The following is a 24,385-nucleotide window of genomic DNA, read 5'->3' as shown; positions in this document are numbered from 1 at the left end:
TCTCTAGCTCTCTTTCCCTCTCTTTTTCTCTCTCACTCACAAACCCTAACATACCAGGGGCAATATTAGATATCTTTCCAAACAAGTACACAAACACAAACCCTCATGGACTATTTGCCCAATTATCTACTTGCATCAACACCAATAAAACAGTCCCATCCCATGCCTATAATACTTCAAAGTTGGGGAGAATACAATGAGGGAAAAAAGTATTTGAAAAAAGCCAGAAAACGCATGTCAAAAATGTTATAAATTGATTTGCATTTTAATGAGGGAAATAAGTATTTGACCCCCTCTCAATCAGAAAGATTTCTGGCTCCCAGGTGTCTTGTATACAGGTAACCAGCTGAGATTAGGAGCACACTTTTAAAGGGAGTGCTCCTAATCTCAGCTTGTTACCTGTATAAAAGACACCTGTCAACAGAAGCAATCAATCAGATTCCAAACTCTCCACCATGGCCAAGACCAAAGAGCTCTCCAAGGATGTCAGGGATAAGATTGTAGACCTACACAAGGCTGGAATGGGCTAAAAGACCATCGCCAAGCAGCTTGGTGAGAAGGTGACAACAGTTGGTGCGATTATTCGCAAATGGAAGAAACACAAAATAACTGTCAATCTCCCTCGGCCTGGAGCTCCATGCAAGATCTCACCTCGTGGAGTTGCAATGATCATGAGAACGGTGAGGAATCAGCCCAGAACTATACGGGAGGATCTTGTCAATGATCTCAAGGCAGCTGGGACCATCGTCACCAAGAAAACAATTGGTAACACAGTACGCCGTGAAGAACTGAAATCCTGCAGCGCCCGCAAGGTCCCCCTGCTCAAGAAAGCACATATACAGGCCCGTCTGAAGTTTGCCAATGAACATCTGAATGATTCAGAGGAGAACTGGGTGTAAGTGTTGTAGTCAGATGAGACCAAAATGGAGCTCTTTGGCATCAACTCAACTTGCCGTGTTTGGAGGAGGAGGAATGCTGCCTATGACCCCAAGAACACCATCCCCACCGTCAAACATGGAGGTGGAAACATTATGCTTTGGGGGTGTTTTTCTGCTAAGGGGACAGGACAACTTCACCGCATCAAAGGGACGATGGACGGGGCCATGTACCGTCAAATCTTGGGTGAGAACCTCCTTCCCTCAGCCAGGGCATTGAAAATAGGTCGTGGATGGGTATTCCAGCATGACAATGACCCAAAACACACGGCCAAGGCAACAAAGGATTGGCTCAAGAAGAACTGGCCTAGCCAGTCTCCAGACCTTAATCCTATAGAAAATATGTGGAGGAAGCTGAAGGTTCGAGTTGCCAAACGTCAGCCTCGAAACCTTAATTACTTGGAGAAGATCTGCAAAGAGGAGTGGGACAAAATCCTCTGTGATTTTGTCCCACTCCTCTGTGATTGACAACAAGGGTTTTGCCACCAAGTACTAAGTCATGTTTTGCAGAGGGGTCAAATACTTATTTCCCTCATTAAAATATGCAAATCAATTTATAACATTTTTTACATGCGTTTTTCTGGCTTTTTTTGTTGTTATTCTGTTTCTCACTGTTCAAATAAACCTACCATTAAAATTATAGACTGATCATTTCTTTGTCAGTGGGCAAACGTACAAAATCAGCAGGGGATCAAGTACTTTTTTTCCCTCACTGTATACGTGTGTCATTGTGCCGTCGGTTACCCCAGTTAACGACAGCTCTATTCTAACCTCCAGGCAGTCAGTTCACCACTCATCCAGCTAATCCTCCCACTCCCTGCCTGCCATTCTCTTCTCCCAGAATAACGATGAGCTTCACTCCACAAAGTCTTTCTCCTAATCATCCCAATGACGGGTCTGACAACTGACTGTATAACAATGAAAAACACACACTGAGAGCATGGAACACAGCTCATGTCGACGTCGGGGAGGATTGTTTCGTTGACTTCAATTCAACAGCACCAAACTCCCTCTGTGTGTCACCGAATGAGACATTTTGTCTCTGCACTGTCTGCAATATCATATCTAGGCGCTGGAATGGCATCATTTGAAATACAAGAAGAGAGGAGGATTTTTATTTTCTATTGGCTGGGCTTTTATAGATGAGTAGTAATTATTCTGAGAGATTGATGGCTAGCTGGGGGAATGTGAGGTGAGGAAACCTAAATTAACATGTTATTCAGACACAGAAATAGGCACAGATATTGTGTTGTCACCAGGTGGCAACTACAGTCATTTAAGAAATTATGAAACAGTGTGAGAGAACATCTGTTGAAACCCAATGACAACACACATACATCTGATTCAATTAACTATGGTGTAAACTGAAGACCATGAACTAGACCGACCATGACAATTCGAAGACTTGATTAGTGTATTGATGGAATCAGGTGTATTATATAAAGCTGGGCTGGAACAAACACCTGCACACAGTACAGTCCTTTACTACAGATGTAGTAATTTGAGCCAGTTTGCTACACTAGGAAAATAATCCTGCAGCAACAGGAAATGTTAATTATTATGTGGATTATAATTAATGGACATTTCTGTAAGGGATATGATACATTTTTCGTTAGGGCAAATCAAGTCTGAAATTTCAAAGTGGAAATTACAAACTTTAGAAGCCTTTTTAAACCTAAACTACACTAGAAGTTTGCATTTCCTGCCGTGCAGGAAAATTCTCAGCAACAAAAGAGTGATCAAATTAAGATCCTATATCTGTAACCCAGCTAGGCTACTGTTTCTATGGGACAGAAATGGGGCATGTTTCTGGGTTGAGCCTGAAGAGCCTCAAGTAATTAGGAATGCCCCCATCTGGTTCACCCCTGGAGACGGTAAGTGTGTGTGTGATGGTGGTGGTGGTGTGCCACTAGGGGCTGTGAGTCATTCAGTCACCCCGCTGACATGTCACCTTGATGGGCATCTGACTAGCAACCCCACCCCGCTATCCTGGAGAGACCCACAAGTGGTGCTGAATCTACGTATCTGTTTCTGGGCCCTAGATATTCTATTCTATTTTATTCTACCCTCAAAAAACATCCCTATGTTTGATACGCAGAACCAGACACCACACTGCATGCCCCAACTGCAAAAGCACCCATCATCAACAACCACAACAGCATCAACAACAACATAAAAATCAAACCACCTCTTATATTTCAATATTATGGCTGAAAAGCAGTTTGGCCAAACATTTGCTCATGAATATTCAGTTTACATATTGAATACGAGTTAGCTCAGTTTAGTATCAGTATAAGCTATGAGATTTATGAGTATGGGAGATGATTATAAAGCTGGAGCAGGGCTGTGTCCCAAATGGAAACCCTATTCCCTATATAGTGCACTACTTTTGACCTGATCCCATAGGGCTCTCTTCAAAAGTAGTGCACTACATAAGGAGTAGGATGCCATTTGGGACACATGCCTGGAGGGATGTAACCCACCCACAGGCATGAAGAACACAGATGCTACAAAATATTTTAAGATCAGGTGGTAGTTTTAGGGCCTTATTTACCATTCGGTCTATCCAAGCAACTTCTCTCCATGTACCTTAGTTGGATTGTGTGCGTATCTTCCATTATAGGCCTACTTTTCACTGAATATGTATTTGCATCGCAATGACTCAAATGGAAAGGTGGGGATTGTAGATAAAATAACTTGAAATCATAAATGCCATGAAATTAAATGTAAATGCAATGACACAAGTCTCACATAGGCCTACTTAGCTGTGCCATACATTATATAGTCCTTCAATATCCCATTGACTTCTAAAGTGGTTGAAGAGAAGAAGCAGCAGAGCACAGAAATAGCATCACATTACTCTGAGATAACCTTGTTGTAATTTCAGATCCCTATGTGTGTGAGGTGAATTCCCTGGAAGCTAAAGTATGCCCATCTCGCCAACTCCCCTCTTGTGTGTGTATTGTGTGTTGTGTGTGTTAGTGTACCGTGATAACAAACCTCTATCGCCTGACCGTTCACACAGAGATAGCACCACCACACGCTTCAGCTGCAACCAAGGTGCAGGGAAATACTCACCTCTGGGAGCAAGAAAAGAGCTGACAGGTAAGGAAAGGCAGCACAACTCACTACCGTCTTCTCAGTACCAGAAGCGGTTTATTTACCGAAAACATTTGATAAATCAATTTATAAATCTAGACATGTCTCACCACTATTACGCTCTCCAAACTCCTGCCATTTCATAGCACTTTGTTTCCCCATTATAAATGTTTGTTCATGTTTCCCCACAACGTTAAACTTAATTTCTGTTAAATCTTTGTTGCATAACAATAATCGCGAGCGTTACACCATTTCATTTCATTACCGTTTATTGCAACATTGTTTCATTTAATTTACCCATTTCTATCCTGAATGGCGTTATTTAAAGTGCACATTCATTAAACTCACATGGTAGACGTTAATTTTATTTCCATCAAATGTGTTTGTGTGCTGTTAGTCCTTGGAGCTCCTTGTCTCTGTCAAATGTTCGGTACCTGTGAAAATTGTGGGTGAGCGAGCGGCTGAGTTCCAATACTTATGCGTGGTCTCCCCATAAGGACACCAATGGGGGAGTTCAATTAGACTGAACCAGGGTGCACTGGATTATGGCCCATCACATGAGCGGTCCAACCAGTGAGTGAGGAAGTTTTTCCCCAAAAGTTTTTCAGACCAGTTACGGTACATCAAAATCAAATCAAATCAAATCAAATTGTATTGGCCACATGCGCCGACTACAACAGGTGCAGACATTACATTGAAATGCTTACTTACAGCCCTTAACCAACAGTGCATTTATTTTTTCATAAAAAAGTAAAATAAAACAACAAAAAAGTGTTGAAAAAAAAGAGCAGAAGTAAAATAAAATAACAGTAGGGAGGTTATATACAGGGGGGTACCGGTGCAGAGTCAATGTGCGCGGGCACCGGCTAGTTGAGGTAGTTGAAGTAATATGTACATGTGGGTAGAGTTAAAGTGACTATGCATAAATAATTAACAGAGAAGCAGCAGCGTAAAAAGATGTGGTGGGGGGGCAGTGCAAATAGTCCGGGTAGCCATGATTAGCTGTTCAGGAGTCTTATGGCCTGGGGGTAGAAGCTGTTGAGAAATCTTTTGGACCTAGACTTGGCACTCCGGTACCGCTTGCCATGCGGTAGCAGAGAGAACAGTCTATGACTAGGGTGGCTGGAGACTTTGACAATTTTGAGGGCCTTCCTCTGACACCGCCTGGTATAGAGGTCCTGGATGGCAGGAAGCTTGGCCCCAGTGATGTACTGGGCCGTACGCACTACCCTCTGTAGTGCCTTGCGGTCGGAGGCCAAGCAGTTGCCATACCAGGCGGTGATGCAACCAGTCAGGATGCTCTCGATGGTGCAGCTGTATAATTTTTTGAGGATCTGAGGACCCATGCCAAACATTTTCAGTCTCCTGAGGGGGAATAGTCTTTGTCGTGCCCTCTTCACGACTGTCTTGGTGTGTTTGGACCATGATAGTTCGTTGGTGATGTGGACACCAAGGAACTTGAAGCTCTCAACCTGTTCCACTACAGCCCCGTCGATGAGAATGGGGGCGTGCTCAGTCCTCTTTTTTTTCCTGTAGTCCACAATCATCTCCTTTGTCTTGGTCACGTTAAGGGAGAGGTTGTTATCCTGGCACCACACGGCCAGGTCTCTGACCTCCTCCCTATAGGCTGTCTCATCGTTGTCGGTGATCAGGCCTACGACTGTTGTGTCATCGGCAAACTTAATGATGGTGTTGGAGTCGTGCCTGGCCATGCAGTCATGGGTGAACAGGGAGTACAGGAGGGACCTGACCACGCACCCCTGAGGGGCCCCCGTGTTGAGGATCAGTGTGGCAGATGTGTTGTTACCTACCCTTACCACCTGGGGGTGGCCCGTCAGGAAGTCCAGGATCCAGTTGCAGAGGGAGGTGTTTAGTCCCAGGATCCTTAGCTTAGTGATGAGCTTTGATGGCACTATGGTGTTGAATGCTGAGCTGTAGTCAATGAATAGCGTTCTCACGTAGGTGTTCCTCTTGTCCAGGTGGGAAAGGGCAGTGTGGAGTGCAATAGAGATTGCATCATCTGTGGATCTGTTGGGGCGGTATGCATATTGGAGTGGGTCTAGGGTTTCTGGGATAATGGTGTTGATGTGAGCCATGACCAGCCTTTCAAAGCACTTCATGGCTACAGACGTCAGTGCTACGGGTCGGTAGTCATTTCGGCAGGTTATCTTAGTGTCCTTGGGTACGAGGACTATGGTGGTCTGCTTGAAACATGTTGGTATTACAGACTCAGTCAGGGACATGTTGAAAATGTCAGTGAAGACACTTGCCAGTTGGTCAGCACATGCTCGGAGTACACGTCCTGGTAATCCTTGTGAATGTTGACCTGCTTAAAAGTCTTACTCACATCGGCTACGGAGAGCGTGATCACATAGTCATACGGAACAGCTGGTGCTCTCATGCATGCTTCAGTGTTGCTTGCCTCGAAGCGAGCATAGAAGTGGTTTAGCTCGTCTGGAAGTATTGTGTCACTGGGCAGCTCGTGGCTGTGATTCCCTTTGTAGTCTGTAATAGTTTTCAAGCCCTGCCACATCCGACGAGCGTCAGAGCCGGTGTAGTACGATTCAATCTTAGTCCTGTATTGACTCTTTGCCTGTTTGATGGTTCGTCAGAGGGCATAGCGGGATTTCTTATAAGTGTCCGGGTTAGAGTCCCGCTCCTTGAAAGCGGCAGCTCTACCCTTTAGCTCAGTGCGGATGTTGCCTGTAATCCATGGCTTCTGGTTGGGGTATGTACGTACGGTCACTGTGGGGACGACATCATCAATGCACTTATTGATGAAGCCAGTGACTGATGTGGTGTACTCCTCAATGCTATCTGAAGAATCCCGGAACATGTTCCAGTCTGTGCTAGCAAAACAGTCCTGTAGCTTAGCATCTGCGTCATCTGACCACTTTTTTATTAGCCGAGTCACTGGTGCTTCCTGCTTTAGTTTTTGCTTATAAGCAGGAATCAGGAGGATAGAGTTATGGTCAGATTTGCCAAATGGAGGGTGAGGGAGAGCTTGGTAAAGGTGGTCCAGAGTTTTTTTTTTCTCTGGTTGCACATTTAACATGCTGGTAGAAATTAGGTAGAACAGATTTAAGTTTCCCTGCATTAAAGTCCCCGGCCACTAGGAGCGCTGCCTCTGGATGAGCATTTTCCTGTTCACTTATGGCCTTATACAGCTCATTCAGTGCAATCTTAATGCCAGCATTGGTTTGTGGTGGTAAATAGACAGCTATGAAAAATATAGATGAAAACTCTCTTGGTAAATAGTGTGGTCTACAGCTTATCATAAGATACTCTACCTCAGGCGAGCAAAACCTAGAGACTTCCTTAGAATTTGATTTTGTGCACCTGCTGTTGTTTACAAATATACACAGACCGCCACCCCTTGTCTTACCGGAGTCAGCCGTTCTATCCTGCCGATGTAGCGTATAGCCCGCTAGCTGTATGTTGTCCATGTCGTCGTTTAGCCACGACTCGGTGAAACATAAGATATTACAGTTTTTTATGTCCCGTTGGTAGGATAACCATAATCTTAGGTCATCCAATTTATTCTCAAATATTGAACATTGGCTAATAGGATTGATGGAAGAGGCAGTTTACTCGCTCGCCGTCGGATCCTTACAAGGCACCCCGACCTACGTCCACGATATCTCCGTCTCTTTCCTGATATCCAGAAGCTCTTTTTGGTTATCAGAGACGATGGCAGAAACATTATGTACAGAATAAATTCAAAATAACGCGGAAAAACACACATAATAGTACAATTGGTTAGAGGGCTGTAAAACATAAATCCTTGTCTAGAAGAAAAATGTATTGTAGCCTACTGATGTCTACTCATTATTTTATTAGTAGCCTATATTATTGGTAATATGTTTTTAAGCAATTGCTGAAGTAAAGGAAAGGAAAAATGCATTACCAAGCACAATGTACACAATATTGTACACAATGTACAGAAGAGTAGAGCTGCTGAGGTTGTAAGATGTGATGCTTTTCAAAACCAATACAGAGCATCACCAGGCTTTGTGCCAATCACAAAGGCGGGCTCTTGACAGTCGACTCCTGAAATAAACACATTTCTGTCTTTCTGATGAGCAAGGCTTCGGTAAAAAGAAAGGGATAATATACTGTGGCTGTCAGTGGTGAAGGTGACACTGGGTAGAGCCTATGATTTCAATGCGACTCGCATCCTCATTTTTCTCCCTATTGTGACTAAAAGCCCTGTCATTCATCTGGTGAAAATGGACCGTTTGAGTGCTATTATCAAGCTGACACAATAGACGGCTTGACTCCCCTCTCCGCTTCCATCACTGTGGTGTTTGTGTATTATGCCCATTGCTTTGACATTCCATACAGTACAGTACTTTAATGGGATAAATATTTAACTGTTAAGATAATGTACAATGTCTACATTAGCGTGTGTGTGTGTGTGTGTGTGGTGTGTGTGTGTGTGTGTGTGTGTGCATTCCTGTGTGCCTGTCTGTGTATGTATGACTATAGTAATAAAGCTAGTAGCTGCCATTAGGCCCAGACAGACAACCCAGCATTAAGATATACATTATTCATTCCCCTCAACACCCCAACTACACTGCTCAAAAAAATTAAGGGAACACTAAAATAACACATCCTAGATCTGAATGAATGAAATAATCTTATTAAATACTTTTTTCTTTACATAGTTGAATGTGCTGACAACAAAATCACAGAAAAATTATCAATGGAAATCAAATGTATCAACCCATGGAGGTCTGGATTTGGAGTCACCCTCAAAATTAAAGTGGAAAACCACACTACAGGCTGATCCAACTTTGATGTAATGTCCTTAAAACAAGTCAACATGAGGTTCAGTAGTGTGTGTGGCCTCCACGTGCCTGTATGACCTCCCTACAATGCCTGGTCATGCTCCTGATGAGGTGGCGGATGGTCTCCTGAGGGATCTCCTCCCAGACCTGGACTAAAGCATCCGCCAACTCCTGGACAGTCTGTGGTGCAACGTGGCGTTGGTGGATGGAGCGAGACATGATGTCCCAGATGTGCTCAATTGGATTCAGGTCTGGGGAACATGCGGTCCATAGCATCAATGCCTTCCTCTTGCAGGACCTGCTGACACACTCCAGCCACATGAGGTCTAGCATTGTCTTGCATTAGGAGGAACCCAGGGCCAACCGCACCAGCATATGGTCTCACAAGGGGTCTGAGGATCTCATCTCGGTACCTAATGGCAGTCAGGCTACCTCTGGCGAGCACATGGAGGGCTGTGCGGCCCCCCAAAGAAATGCCACCCCACACCATGACTGACCCACCGCCAAACCGGTCATGCTGGAAGATGTTGCAGGCAGCAGAACGTTCTCCACGGCATCTCCAGACTCTGTCACGTCTGTCACGTGCTCAGTGTGAACCTGCTTTCATCTGTGAAGAGCACAGGGCGCCAGTGGCGAATTTGCCAATCCTGGTGTTCTCTGGCAAATGCCAAACGTCCTGCACGGTGTTGGGCTGTAAGCACAACCCCCACCTGTGGACGTCGGGCCCTCATACCACCCTCATGGAGTTTGTTTCTGACCGTTTGTGCAGACACATGCACATTTGTGGCCTGCTGGAGGTCATTTTGCAGGGCTCTGGCAGTGCTCCTCCTGCTCCTCCTTGCACAAATGCGGAGGTAGCAGTCCTGCTGCTGGGTTGTTGCCCTCCTACGGCCTCCTCCACGTCTCCTGATGTACTGGCCTGTCTCCTGGTAGCGCCTCCATGCTCTGGACACTACGCTGACAGACACAGCAAACCTTCTTGCCACAGCTCGCATTGATGTGCCATCCTGGATGAGCTGCACTACCTGAGCCACTTGTGTGGGTTGTAGACTCCGTCTCATGCTACCACTAGAGTGAAAGCCCTGCCAGCATTCAAAAGTGACCAAAACATCAGCCAGGAATCATAGAAACTGAGAAGTGGTCTGTGGTCACCACCTGCAAAACCAGTCCTTTATTGGGGGTGTCTTGCTAATTGCCTATAAATTCCACCTGTTGTCTATTCCATTTGCACAACAGCATGTGAAATGTATTGTCAATCAGTGTTGCTTCCTAAGTGGACAGTTTGATTTCACAGAAGTGTGATTGACTTGGAGTTACATTGTGTTGTTTAAGTGTTCCCTTTATTTTTTTGAGCAGTGTATTATCGAGCACCACACTTTTGACACTAGTGCACTAGGGAATAGGGTGCCATTTGGGATTCAGTCACAATAGCTATTACTGGATGACGGTCACCCATCATTATATCTGGGCAAAGCAAAGCTCCAACGTACTGTAAAGTTCAATCTTCATATTAAACGCCTGCTGACGCTGTTATAGGGGCTTTTTTTGTTATGTACTGTACTGTAGGTCTAGGATTGTATCCCAAATGGCACCCTATTCCTTATACAGTTCACTGCTTTTGACCAGGGCCCATTATGGGCTTTGGTGAATAACAGTGCACTATGTAGAGAAGAGGGTGCCATGTGGGACACAACCTAGGTCTCTGGTCATGTTTGCTAAATGGTATTAGGAAATTATCAAGGAGCTCATCAATATGTTTTAAACAGACAGGGCTTCAAGGAGTTCAAATTATAGAGTCGTTTCTTTCTCTCTCTTTGCTTCTCTTCACTCTGGCTCGGAGCAGAGCAGAGGTTGCTTGCCAGTAGTGAGGTATTGGTTCAGAGTAATTGGTATTCTCTGCACATCAGACCCAATGCAGGGCTTGTTATGAGAATAAGAGAGGAAACACGCTTATCTGTATTTCCACAGTAATGCTCTTATTTTATTCCCTGTGCAGTTCTCTACTGTCAGAGCTTATTATGGAGTGTTGCTTTGCTTTGCTCGTGCCGCTGTCCACACTTTTAGCCTTTCTGCTTTCACCACACACTCTCACCACCCCCCAGCTCTCCCACACCACCACCCCCTCCTTCCTCCTCATCATCTGGCCCCACCACCCACACACATACAGTGCATGACTTTTGCCACATTTTGTTACGTTACAGCCTTATTCTAAAATTGATTAAATTGTTTTTTCCCCCTCATCAATCTACACACAATACCCCATAATGACAAAGCAATTTCTAGCAAATTTATTAAAAATAAAAAATGGAAATATCACATTTACATAAGTATTCAGCCCCTTTACTCAACACTTAGTTGAAGCATCTTTGGCAGCGATTACTGCCTCGAGTCTTCTTGGGTATGACGCTACAAGCTTGGCATACCTGTATTTGGGGAGTTTCTACCATTCTTCTTTGCAGATCCTCTCAAGCTCTGTCAGGTTGGATGGGGAGCTTCTCTGCACAGCTATTTTCAGGTCTCTACAGAGATGTTAGATTGGGTTCAAGTCCGGGCTCTGGCTGGGCCACTCAAGGACATTCATAGACTTGTCCCTGAAGCCACTCCTGTGTTGTCTTGGCTAGGTGCTTAGGGTCATTGTCCTGTTGGAAGGTGAACCTTCGCCCCCAGTCTGAGGTCCTGAGCGCTCTGGAGCAGGATTTCATCAAGGATCTCTCCTTCGACCTCGTGGCTTGGTTTTTGCTCTGACATGCACTGTCAACTGTGGGACCTTATATAGACAGGTGTGTGCCTTTCCAAATCATATCCAATCAATTGAATTTACCACAGGTGGACTCCAATCAAGTTGTAGGAACATCTCAATGATGATCAATTGAAACAGGATGCACCTGAGCTCAATTTCAACTCTCATAGTGAAGGGTCTGAATACTTAGGTAAATAAGATATTTATGTTTTTATTTTTAATATATTTGCAAATATTTCTAAAAACCTGTTTTCTGTTTGTCATTATGGGGTATTGTGTGTAGATTGATGAGGAAAATGTGGAATTTAATTAATTTTAGAATAAGGCTGTAATGTAACAAAATGCGGAAAAAGTCAAGGGGTCTGAATACTTTCCGAATGCACTGTATACACACATACAGCTAAACAGACAGAAACCTGCTTAGTACACGCACATGCACACACAAACACACCACTTGCATTTCTCAAATTCTTTATGGTATTGTATAGTGGTGAGCTTATGGTCTGTGAGTAAACATCAAACAATATCTCTCTCACCTAGCTCTTACACATGGCTTGGCCATAGCCAGTCACTTCCTACCAATACCTTTTTTTAAGGATGAGTCACCATAGCAACCGCCCAAAAATAATTTATTTCAGGAAGCAGAGTAGCAGACCAGCTACAACCTGTGACACTCTCTTTCTGTCTCCCTCTTTCTTAAATATCTCCTTTCTCTCACTTCCTCTCTCTCTCAATATCTCTGTCCCCCCCTCTCTCTTCTTGACAGAACTCAGTCCATCTGTCCCTTTCCTTTCTACCTCATTAACTGTCACAGTGCTACGCGTCAGTCTGTGGTCAGTCAGTCCAGTCGTAAGATACTACTGCTCCTCCGCTCATCAGTCCATTTGCTCTTACAAGCAGTGGCTTGGTCCATCAGGCATCTCCAGTTGAGCGGTTATCTGTACTGATGGGAGAAAGGGCCTGACAAAGCAGTGAGCCCATGTGTAACCATTTGTGCCAATTATTTCATTAGAGTCTGACAGACTCCCTTCCCTCCACTGGCAGCAAACAGGCAGGCAGGCAGCACCCCTCTCTACTCTTCCCACCTCTCGCCTCCCTGCTCTGCACGCTGGAGCGCACCGCAATGGGTTCAAGTCCATCAATTAATGAGGCAATTTGCTCAAGTGGTTACACCTGGGCTGAACACTTTGTGTAGCTCTGCTTGCCGATCACAAGCTAATAGGGTGAGGTAGGATGAGGGTGGGTTCTGCTAGTTTTGCTGTCTCACTAGGCTTCGCTGGTTATGTCAGTGTGTGTGTGGGATGATGGTGAGTGTGGGGGGGTTGGGGTGTGTGTGCATGTGTGAGTGTTTGTCATGTCTGCCTGCATGTTTGTCTGTCAGTCAGTCTGTCAGTTTCTCTTTCTCTCTGCTAGCATGTTGTGTGCATCATGCTATCTCTCCATCTCTACGTCAGACTGCTGCTGCGTGTCAGTGTGTTTGTGTGTGTGTCAAGTTTGTGTGTGCGTGCGTGTGTTAGGGATGTACCGAACCACTGATACGCATCGGACTTCGGTTCAAATGTTTAAGATATGAGTGCATCAACTGATCATAATGTAGCATGCATCGGTCAGAAAATCTATTAAAATGTGTCGAACTAAGCATGTAATTGTGTTTACAGTAACTGATCTACAAGTAATTGCATACAGAACAACCCCAGCCAATATCAGTTGCCTAGTCAAACTACGCACTGTGCGCAGCTTCGCACGCTGACCAACGAGAGGTAGGCCGATTCCTTATCTGGCAGATCTGCGCATCGCCTTCAGCATTCAAATGCTTGTAAAATGGCTTGTGCAATATTACGCTTTATTAGTTGAGTTATTTTTATAAAATGTGCTGTTGAAAATGATGTTTTAGTAGCCTAAGCTACCGCTGAGACACAACTCTCATCACCTACATGCTGATCGGGGTTTACATTAGATTTTAGTTATGGCTCAGCTCAGGGGCCTACATACACCATAGACATATACAACATTTACACACATACACAAACACACACACACACACATACAGAAGTCAGCTCATGAGCTCCATCAGCAGCAGATTTGAATTTAGAATGGAAAATGAATGTGTTTATGCAACAAATGTTAGTGCATAAAATCGTATTGCATCGAACAGAATTGCTTCGATTCGTTCCTCTAATCAAACGGAATCGCACCGAATCGTTTCAAACTAAAAAGTATCGTTCCTGTATCGTATTGGAGCCCATGTATCTAGATACGTATCGAATCGTCTTGAAAGGGAAAGATGCACATCCCTAGTGTGTGTGTGTGTGTTTGTGTGTGCTGCTGACACGCAGAACTAGAAGCAGAGGTTTGTTGTCCCGTCCACATTTTCAGGCTTCCTGAATCTTTGATGACACTGCTTCAGAAATTTCAGTCTCTACCAGTCAGAGTCACATGGGATAACCAGGTGCCATGTGGTTTGTATTGCTTCACGAATCGACAGTGGATACAGAAGAAGAACATCTATACAAATCTGTGGGTATTTGGTCAATCTTTACAGACTAATTCTTCTGTACTGTATTTACAACATTTTGTATGTTGCGCTTGAGCTGCTATATTCAGTAGGCAAACTAGAGAAACCGATGCAGAGAATTGTGGACATGGTCTGTCAACGCTGGTAGATTTTCATGGCTTAATTTTCCTCTCTCTGCCACAGTCTTTTATGAAGTAGCCTTGTGCAAGTTCATTAAATTCTTTGGTTATAGTGAGTCTATTTAACATTTCACTGCATATGAGATTCTTCAGTGTGAGTGTGTGTGTGTGTGTGTGTGTGTGTGTGTGTGTGTGTGTGCGCATGCAGGCGTTGTGTGTGTTTGTGTGTGTGTGTGCATGTGTATGTGCCTGTGTGTGTGTGTTTGTGTGTGGTCTGAATAGAGATTCCTCTGAGTTACAGAGACAAACACGGACACACCGGCTAGGTAAAGTTGTGTGTTTACAGGCTGACCCCATTGCAGCGAGCTGTGCGGAACCGTAGCAATAATGTATGCTTGAGATAAACCACTATGACAAGACCTACATGCGAATGTTTCCCATTCCTCCATTTGATTTAAGCAATGGCATTCTCACTCCTGCATCCAACAGCCCTATTTCTTTCATCTCATTGGGTGTGATATTATCCTTGGGCTTCTGTAGCAACACAAGGTATAATTTATTGTTTGTTCAGCAAGGCAAATGTGCGACCCCGGGATATTTCATTTGCAGTATAAATATCATTATTAAAATATTAAGTTTCTTCGTCTTTTTTTGTGTGTTCACACTTGTGTGTTCTCTGTGGCACAGATACCTCATTGTCTGAGTCATATCCTCTCCGGGATTGTATAATTTTTCCCCACTGTGATTATTCCTGCAATATGAAATGTCATGGGATATATATGTGTGGACTCGAGGTGCAAAGGGAGTTTTAAGGCAATGTTATATCAAAGAGAAGAAAAAGAGATTGGTGGTGCAGTATCCATCAGCCTGCCAATATGCACACCAATGCATACCAAATGGATGTTACATTAACACTCAGGGGATTAAATATTGAGATGGTAGAAAGCTTTGACCCGACTGGCCAGCCCAGCCCTAATGCACGTTTCTATACAGACATTAGGTGTGTGTGTGTGTGTTTTATGTTTGTGTCTGTGTCTGCATGCCTACGTGTTTCTGCGTGCAATGCACGCATGCGTGTGTGCGTGTGTGTCACGTGCATACATGTGTGCGTGTAACCTAATCAACAGCCAGAACTCAACTCCTGCAGGTGCTAGCACTAGCAGTCGTTTGTCTTCGACCCAGAATCTAAGAAAAGCGTTCTGTATTTATGAGTCTGTTTTAACAAGCCCAGTCTGTCTAATAATTAAGTTATTCCATCCATATGGAATTAACTGTAATGATTATGATTAAGCTAAAGCAGTCTTGTTTTTCTCTGTGGGTATTGACAGGGTTGTAAAGACTAGCGTAAAACTATATGTAGCCATGGCTGTAACCGTAAAGGTAGCTGTAAACTGACATCCAACAAAAGAGAGAGAGAGAGAGAGAGAGAGAGAGAGAGAGAGAGAGAGAGAGAGAGAGAGTTGGGTGGGTATAGTGTCGGCCTTTCACCTCTGGAGTACATTGCACTCATACAATTATACACTTCCATGTCTATGTACAGTACACCAGCACTGAATGTCCATTCCCGTTTATTAACTCCAAAACATGTACATGGTCTAGCCTAACCCTAGATACACGCAATCCACTTTCGCCACTACAAACCTAAAATGAGTTTCAAACGAACAAATTACATAGGACATTATTATTATCCCAATGACACTATAGCTAAGATAGCAGTTGAATATCATTTCAGTTGAAGCACATATAATTCTAATAGCGGAGAAAGGGGTCAATTAAGTTGATCACTGTATTATGATTTTGTAGGTTTAGTTGCATGACTAACATCTATATCACCCCACCTGACTGTCATCCAGACACACATAATGAAATTACCAGGTAGATGAGTATGTACTTCAAGTAGACAGTCATGATTACTTTTCCTATACTCCTTTACAAAAACACTATTTTCCTCCATTGTCTTTGGGTCAGGATGAAATTGTTCTCAGCATTCAATCTATTCAAGTTGTGCTAAGCTAAAGGAATGTGGCGTCCAATGTTTTAGGATATTCATTGTGTCATTTCTTTTAATTCGTTTTTCAATTGACAATATAGAGCCGGCGATCATTGACGGAAGCGGGCAGAGGAGGAGGAGGAGAGACATGAAGGAGCCTGTTTGGCTTCAAGTCATCTGCAGAAAATAAGGATCTTTATGAAATTGCTTTAGACACAATCTGACAGGCAAGACAAAGACTGTGGCTGGCGTTATTAAAATCAATGATGTCTCCATTATTCCGGCTAAAAGAAACATGCAATTCATTCCAGTGAAGCGTGGACTATGTTTTTACCCTGTTAGACAGAAGGTAATGTTCTACAAACAAACGAATCCCATATAAACTAACATGTCTGTAATAGTGCACTTGGGCAATTTCAACAGTGGTACATTGAGTAGCCTTCAATATACGTAATCTATACTGTATAATACAATTACATCATTCAATCATTTGTATCTCTGTCATTATAGATCAACAACAACAAGCAACCTCTTTTCAATGTAGCCGATACACTCATTATGAGTAGGTTCAGCTGGAGATGTAAACAGAGATTGAGTGGAGCACTCACACACACACAAACACACACACACACACACACACACACACACACACACACACACACACACACACACACACACACACACACACACACACACACACACACACACACACACACACACACACACACACACACACACACACACAGGGTGTGTTGACTCCTGTTCAGTATGGATCTTTAACGCAGCAGAAAAGTTACAAATTGAGGCATTGAGGGGTAGGACCATCCCAGCCCACTGTGTGTGCATGTGTGTGTGTGTATGCCTGCGCGTGTGTTCCCCACCCTTAACCACAAAGAAATTAAGATGTATGTAGTACTGCTACATTACAGCTGATGATCTCCATTATTTACGAGGAATTGAAAAGTTGCCTCCTTTTTAAATGCTAATGATTGATATGTTGCCAATGCAGCAGAGAGAAGGAGCACCTCCTGGTTTCCGCCCCTGGAGGAAAACGCTGATCTGAGAAGATCTTCCTCCCACTCCCTGACTGTAGGTTAGACAAATTACCCTCCAAATCTCTAACCTCAGGGACCTGGCTGGGCGGCTCCCTGCCTCTCTACCGATGTGTGTCTGTGTGTGTGTGTGTGTGTGTGTGTGCATGTGTCTCTCTCTCCACATTGTTGTGGGCTTTACTGAGACCCTAGATGCCACTAAACACTGATATATGGTCTAGGCGTGTTCAGGTGCGTTTTACCCCTATTGGTTCAGGTTAAGGTGAGGATTTGCTGAAGGAGAAGCTGCCACTACAGTTGATCTGTGCCTAAAAGCTTATTGTACTTGAAGCAGATAGATAGACATAACAGGGGTGGAGAGAGTGGTCACTTTGGTCTGGAGCCTTTAAATCAGATAAATGCTATTCACTGGGGACAAGCTAGGGAAGGAGCGCAAAACCCCAAACCCTTTTCTGATAAAAACCCTATGCCTAACCCTATAACTCCACTGGCAGCTTTCATTAGTCTTAGCTATTTCCTAACACAGGAATTTTACTGTCCTCAGGGCACCGACAAACTGCAATCAATAAAACCCAAAGTAAATATGGTGCAATAGAAATACTGTATCCCCAACTAGGCTTAGGCGCTATACCGTATATACCGGGGTATTTGGAAATAGCCATGGGATGGTTTTTCAATACCGTCAAAACTATTTTTTTAATACATTTGAATATTTGTAGCTACTTTTTAAGTTAATATCTGCAGTCAACTTGTGCAATACTTTAGGAGATAAAGCAGACTCCGTTCTTCATTTCACCTGTCACATTACATTATGAAGCTTACCGCAGTTCCCCAGAACTGTTGAGCCAGTCAGGTGTTTGTTTGTAAATAGCACAGGTAGTTAGCCAAGTACTGTAAGTGGCTGAATTAATATGAAGACGGGGCATCATTAAGCGTTATCTTTCTGCCATGTTTGAGAAGTCAAAGCGCTTTCGATGAGTTATCTGTACAGCTGCCACTGCTATCTTGATGTCCTTGAGTTTCTTCTCCTTTCTGTCCTCAGACCCTCAGTCTTCTCCTCCCCCATCTTCTCAGAGCAGAGCAGGCAGGCCTGTTGCCCTAGAGACTCCAGACTCCACACAGACACAGTGTGTACACATGCTGCTCCAGAGCCAGTGCTGTTCTTCCTTCAGACAAGCATGCTTCAAAACTTTGTTTGTATGCACAATGTCTCTCGTTCACATTAGCTTGTTAATGTCCAAGCTCACCAAAAATGACATTCGGTAGCTACTACCTATACTTGTATAACTTTATGAGCTGGATTGCTTGTCTTTGCAATTAGTTATTTTTTGTTTGCAATCCTTAGTATATTTAATTAGCAACCTCTATGAAAATTCACTAGTACTTGTGCTAATCTTGTTAGCATTCTGCTAATAGATGCCCAATGGGCTTTTTTGAGTTTTTAGCACCCCCTTGTGTACTAAGACGGTAATGTTGTATATCCCGGGATGAGAGAAGGACGGTATGACGATATGAAAATCTGGACACCGTCCAACCTTAGCCATATCGGGGCTGTTTTATCTGAATTGTGACTAGATAAAAATACCACAACAAATCTGTATTTTCAATTATCTTTCATTCCTACGACCTGATTTTTCACTAATTCAATTGGTTATTGTTGTATTCTTACCGTTGTGAATTACAGTATATTCCAACCCCTTTCAGATAATTCTGTTCAACTGCTAATCCTTGATGTAAGGTACCCTCACCTATACAGTATAGTTGGGGAGGTAACAAAAAGAGTTGGGGATGTGACAAAAGAGGGATTTCCGCATACAGTACAATAACCATGAGCTCTTATTTGCATCTGTGTAGTGTGTAGTGTGTGTGTGTGTCTGCCTGTGTGTGCGCTGTATGGGAGTATTACTGGCACGCTAAACAAATGAATTATCATCTTTATGTCACTTCAGCCTGAAGGGATGCAGTGCTCAAGGGCAAAACAACCAAATCCCTCCTTTTCTTTCTGCAGGTTTAAGCATCTTTGTGAAGAAGAGCAACATTGATGAATGCACCTGCCATCTTTACATGCTGTACATGTAAGTCACACTACTACACCACGGTAATTACACTCTAATGTTTACCAGTACTTTCACGTTCATCTCTAGGAGACAGAACACGTCTCCTTCTTGAGCGGTATGACGGCTGCGTGGTCCCATGGTGTTTATACTTGCGTACTATTGTTTGTACAGATGAACGTGGTACCTTCAGGTGTTTGAAAATTGCTCCCAAGGATGAACCAACTACAAAAAATAATCTGAGGTCTTGGCTGATTTCTTTTCATTTTCCCATGATGTCAAGCAAAGAGGCACTGAGTTTGAAGGTAGGCCTTGAAATATATCCACAGGTACACGTCCAATTGACTCAAATGATGTCAATTAGCCTATCAGAAGCTTCTAAAGCCATGACATCATTTTCTGGAATTTTCCAAGCTGTTGAAAGGCACAGTCAACTTAGTGTATGTAAACTTCTGACCCACTGGAATTGTGATACAGTGAATTATAAGTGAAATAATCTGTCTGTAAACAATTGTTGGAAAAATTACTTGTGTCATGCACAAAGTAGATGTCCTAACCGACTTGCCAAAACTATAGTTTGTTAACAAGACATTTGTGGAGTGGTTGAAAAACAAGTTTTAATGACTCCAACCTAAGTATATGTAAACTTCCGACTTCAACTGTACATGTAAAATCAGTTAAAAATGCTCCATATAAACAGTGTACAGACAGTCAGGTACTTTATGGGTTAAATGAATAATTATTTAGTCATTGTCATAGGTGAGCCACTGCATAGGATTATAATAATGTGGCATTCTAAATCCTCCACACCATCTCCATTTCCACATCCTCATCCCTCAACTCATGAGGCCAGCAGCATACCACCCTGCATCCCATGCCTCTGAAGCTAAGCAGGGTTGGTCCTGGTCAGTCCCTGGATGGTGGAAGTCCTGATGCTGCTAAAAGTGGTGTTGGAGGGTCAGTAGGAGGCACTCTTTCCTCTGGTCTATAACAATATCCCAAAGCCCCAGGGCAGTGATTGGGGACATTGCCCTGTGTAGGGTGCTGTCTTTCGGATGGGACATTAAACGGGTGTCCTGACTCTCTGTGATCACTAAAGATCCTATGGCACTTATCGTAAGATTAGGGGTGTTAACCCTGTTGTCCTGGCTAAATTCCCAATCTGGCCCTCATACCATCATGTCCACCTAATCATCCCCAGCTTCCAATTGGCTCTTATTCTTTCCTCTGTAACTATTCCCCAGGCTGTTGCTGTAAATGAGAATGTGTTCTCAGTCAACTTACCTGGTAAAATAATGGGTAAATAAAAAATGAGATGCAGTGTGATATTATGCAAGTTGCAACCTCTCTCCTGCCTGTTCAAAATTCCAGCAACGCAATGATGCATGCCTACCTACGATACCCTTTCCTGACACCCTGCTGCTATCTGAAAACTTGCAGAAGGGGTGACATGTGTTTCCTTGTATTTACATTGAAATGTCAGGGTGCTGCCAATATATATAATGAGATATATGATTCCTCATGTCCTCTGGCTATATAGAGTCCTGCCTGCCTTTATATGTTAGGTATCTGTCATGCTGGGGAAGCTAAAAAAGATAACTTATTTATTCCATACCTGTTTTGGTTGGTTAACATTCAATGCAAACAGATGTGGAAATATGTCATTTTGACTGAGAGCATTTGAAAAGATTGTAGCTACTAGCAACTGTATGAGCAAAATCATATTGTACTACTTACTATATGTGCCTTTTTATTATTCTGGCCCCAATAGACTGTCATTAATGCAGTTATTTTGAATTCATTATATCAGCTGCGTGTCTTTTATTCTGTAGCCTACCGTCCGTTTTGACCTTGGCTATTCTAACAGCACAAAGTGAACATGGTTCCAGCTTCCTTTGTATGCCTCTTCTTGCCTCCTTGCATATATTTCAATAAATAAATACCTCTCAAACCTCTGATATTATAAAGCTAACAACATGAACAAAATAACCAGAGGCTACAAGACATACAAGACATGTTTGCTAACCAATTTTCTATTTTTGTGTTGTGGAAAGGAATATAATGATATTCACAAAATGCTATTGAACGTGAACAAATATAGCCATGGCCACGATCACAAACTCATTGACCAGGAAGCATTAGATCTATTGCATTTGTGCATTCATTGCCATTCCGGAAGAATACCACAGCCTATGATAGGCTGCCAATCAAATTCCCATTCCGGAAGAATCCCATGGTCCTGGCCTATCACGCGCCACATGGAGTTCAGTTGGGTGGATGTGGATTATTTGGGCTGTAGTCAGTGCTCAGAGCACTGACAGCCCCTTGGACCCTGTAGGCACAAAACAAACAGGAAAGGTATTTCTCACTTGGCACGCATGAATTTCTCTTTCCACCATGTGGCACAGAGATGCCATGGAGAGAGAGACCATTTGCCACCAGTTGACCTGCCTTTCTACTGACAGTGCGGAGAGGAGCCTGACCGAGTCGTAACCTAATGACCCTGCTGCCTGCCACACACCCACACACAAACAGTGCTTGTTTGCCCCTAGCCTCAGGCCAGACATGAGAGAAAAGGGATTCCAGTTTGTGCATAGAATGTCTAATTCTGCCAGAGGTCATTAAAAATGTAATCAATAAAACTATTGGAGAATGTGTGCAAATGAAAACCAACTAGTTATCTTAAAAGCAGCAAAAAATGGCTCCCTTTAGATTTATAAACGACATTAATGCAGGCCAAAATAAAAACCAAATAGCAATGCAGCAGAGGGCAACACTAAGATTTGTAGCTGGAGCTTCACCATAAGATGAATGAATGTTTAGCAGGGTTGGATTGTATCCAGTGGCCATGGCACTAGGCACGACAACAAGAATCACAGCGGGCTAATAGGAGGAAATAATAAGGGTTTGACCTTAGCCTTACCCTAAAGCTAGACTATAGTGCCATCTATTGAAGAACTCAACTATAAATCACACTATCTATTGAAATGGCATACTACCACCCATATATTGTGGTCCTCTGTAGCTCAGCTGGTAGAGCACGGCGCTTGTAACGCCAAGGTAGTGGGTTTGATCCCCGGGACCACCCATACACAATAAATGTATGCATGCATGACTGTAAGTCGCTTTGGATAAAAGCGTCTGCTAAATGGCATATTATTATATACAGTATCAATGTATTTATCTGCTGTTATTTTTTGTGTGTAAATTACAAAAATATATAATAAATATAATTGGATCAACTGGATAGGTCTATAACTTGTTGACATTAACCAGTAGAAAAGCATTGCTGGTGACAATCAGACCATGGAATTGTTCACATTCATAGAATAGATAGATATTCATATTATCGAATTGAATTGTATTTTTTGGCTTTGCGGTAAAATCCAGCAGGTTTATGCCATGGCAAAGTTGATTAAGTATGAGAGCCAAAGACGCATTCTGCACGAGGCTCTTATGTCATCTAGGGCTATGAGACTTCATATATGACAGACAGTGAGTGGGCTACAGTACAGACAGGTGACATGAAAACGGAGATATTTAATATGACAACACCATTATATAATGGTCTGAAATCAGTTACATAAACAATTACCTTCTTTGAGCAAGCGTGAGTGGATGAGAAGAATAACAAAACAACAGATTGCCGCTCCAGCTAAAGCCCACGCAACTCTGAGAAGCTGCATCCTGGCTGGCGATTGGCGATGGCTTAATTCAAACACCCGAGGAGAGAAGCCAGCAGTCTTCAGAGACACACACAGCCTTCCATTCTGCTCCCATCCAGCGCAATGCTTCTCACCCAAAGAAAATAAGAGAAAATAGGCTACAACACGTGTGGAATACACAAAAGAAACTCCCCTTTAGTTCGATTCGGAAATAGCTGGGGCGAATAAGAAATACTAGTCAATCCGTCAGTTGAAGGGGGAAAATAGATGATTCCGCCCGTGGAAAAGGACACAGTGCTGGGTCAAAATTGAAATGTGGGGTTATCCAGTATGAAGCGGGGCTGTTAAACCCCCATCGTTTGAAGTGCTGGCATTCCCACTACCACTTCACCCCCGCGTCAGTGACTCGGTCACGGCAGGCTCACCAGCAGCTTTCTCTCCGCTCCCTCTCTCTGACTGCTGCGTGCGGATACGGTAATTCGGTGCGCTGATCACCACTCTCCTCCAGTACATGTTCCACACAACTCCCGCGCAGGAATATACTCAGAAGCAGGCAGCACCACCATGTCGCTATGTAGTAGGGCTATATATCCGTTTAGTTTCCGCCAGATAGCACGCTTGCCATTTTACGCACAGGGATAGCACACCGTGCATTCGTTCTGTGGATACCTCTCGTCTTAGTCGTTCTACATGTAGATCATGAAAGATGCTCGCATCTCTTTCGATTTGGAAGCTATACCTCCCGACCTTTATCGGATAAAAAACCCAAAACCAAACGCGCAATAGACCGTCTCCGGTTTAGTTTCTTGATTTACTTCAGGATTGCTATCAATTTGTCCGTTAGTGATGATGATGACACAGTATATATCGGCATCACCATCCCTGATCTCCGTGCCAGTTCTTCGGGCTTGTCGCTTTTCTTCGTCAGGCAACCGCAGATACAATCTACAGACGCGACTTTCTCTCTCCCTGCTCTGTGCTCTCCCGGTGAGTGACGTCACAACAACTCCCCCCCAAAATATGTTTCCTCGGGCGAATTCTCAGAGGCAGTATGAGGAGAGGAGGAGAGGCGTGGAGGGGATTGAGGAGGAACGAGACTGGTTGGCAGATTAAAAACACTGCATTGCTCGTTGTAAACTCGCTAATTAGTGTCCCTATTCTGCATTTGGAGAACTACAGTTGTAATACATTAGGGCATATCCAATGGAATTTCAATGCATTTTTTCTTTATCTTTCTATTTCAATTATAGCCCATGGGCAATATGCCTAGCACCCAGCTGTGCCTTTAGTAGCCTATAGACGTTATATTTCAAAGACAGATTTGCACAGATTCTTTCAAGCTAAAGTATTTTTAAACACAAGAATATGGGCATATAGGCCAATCACATGCAATATCTCCTGAGAAACAGTGTCCATCCCATTTCCA

The 24,385-nt window shown here is 43.4% G+C and overlaps 1 protein-coding gene across 4 annotated transcripts in view; it reads right to left on the bottom strand.

Moving 5' to 3' along the window:
• LOC121555072 (chemokine-like protein TAFA-5) overlaps nucleotides 1-24,385 on the bottom strand; it is a 207,237-nt gene that overhangs the window by 119,666 nt on the left and 63,186 nt on the right. Inside the window, exon 1 of one of the 4 annotated variants that reach the window (XM_041868861.2) lies at nucleotides 22,890-23,960. The exons of the other annotated variants lie outside the window; for them this stretch is intronic. Coding sequence (XP_041724795.1) covers nucleotides 22,890-22,980 — 91 coding nt within the window. The 5' untranslated portion in view covers nucleotides 22,981-23,960. Of the gene's footprint in view, nucleotides 1-22,889; nucleotides 23,961-24,385 lie in introns of those variants that run through there. 4 annotated transcript variants of the gene reach the window in all.

This window comes from Coregonus clupeaformis, chromosome 40 (assembly GCF_020615455.1).
Source record: "Coregonus clupeaformis isolate EN_2021a chromosome 40, ASM2061545v1, whole genome shotgun sequence".
Lineage (NCBI taxonomy): Eukaryota > Metazoa > Chordata > Actinopteri > Salmoniformes > Salmonidae > Coregonus > Coregonus clupeaformis.
The sequence above is the reverse complement of the archived record's forward strand: the minus strand, read 5'-3'. Positions and strand labels throughout refer to the sequence as shown.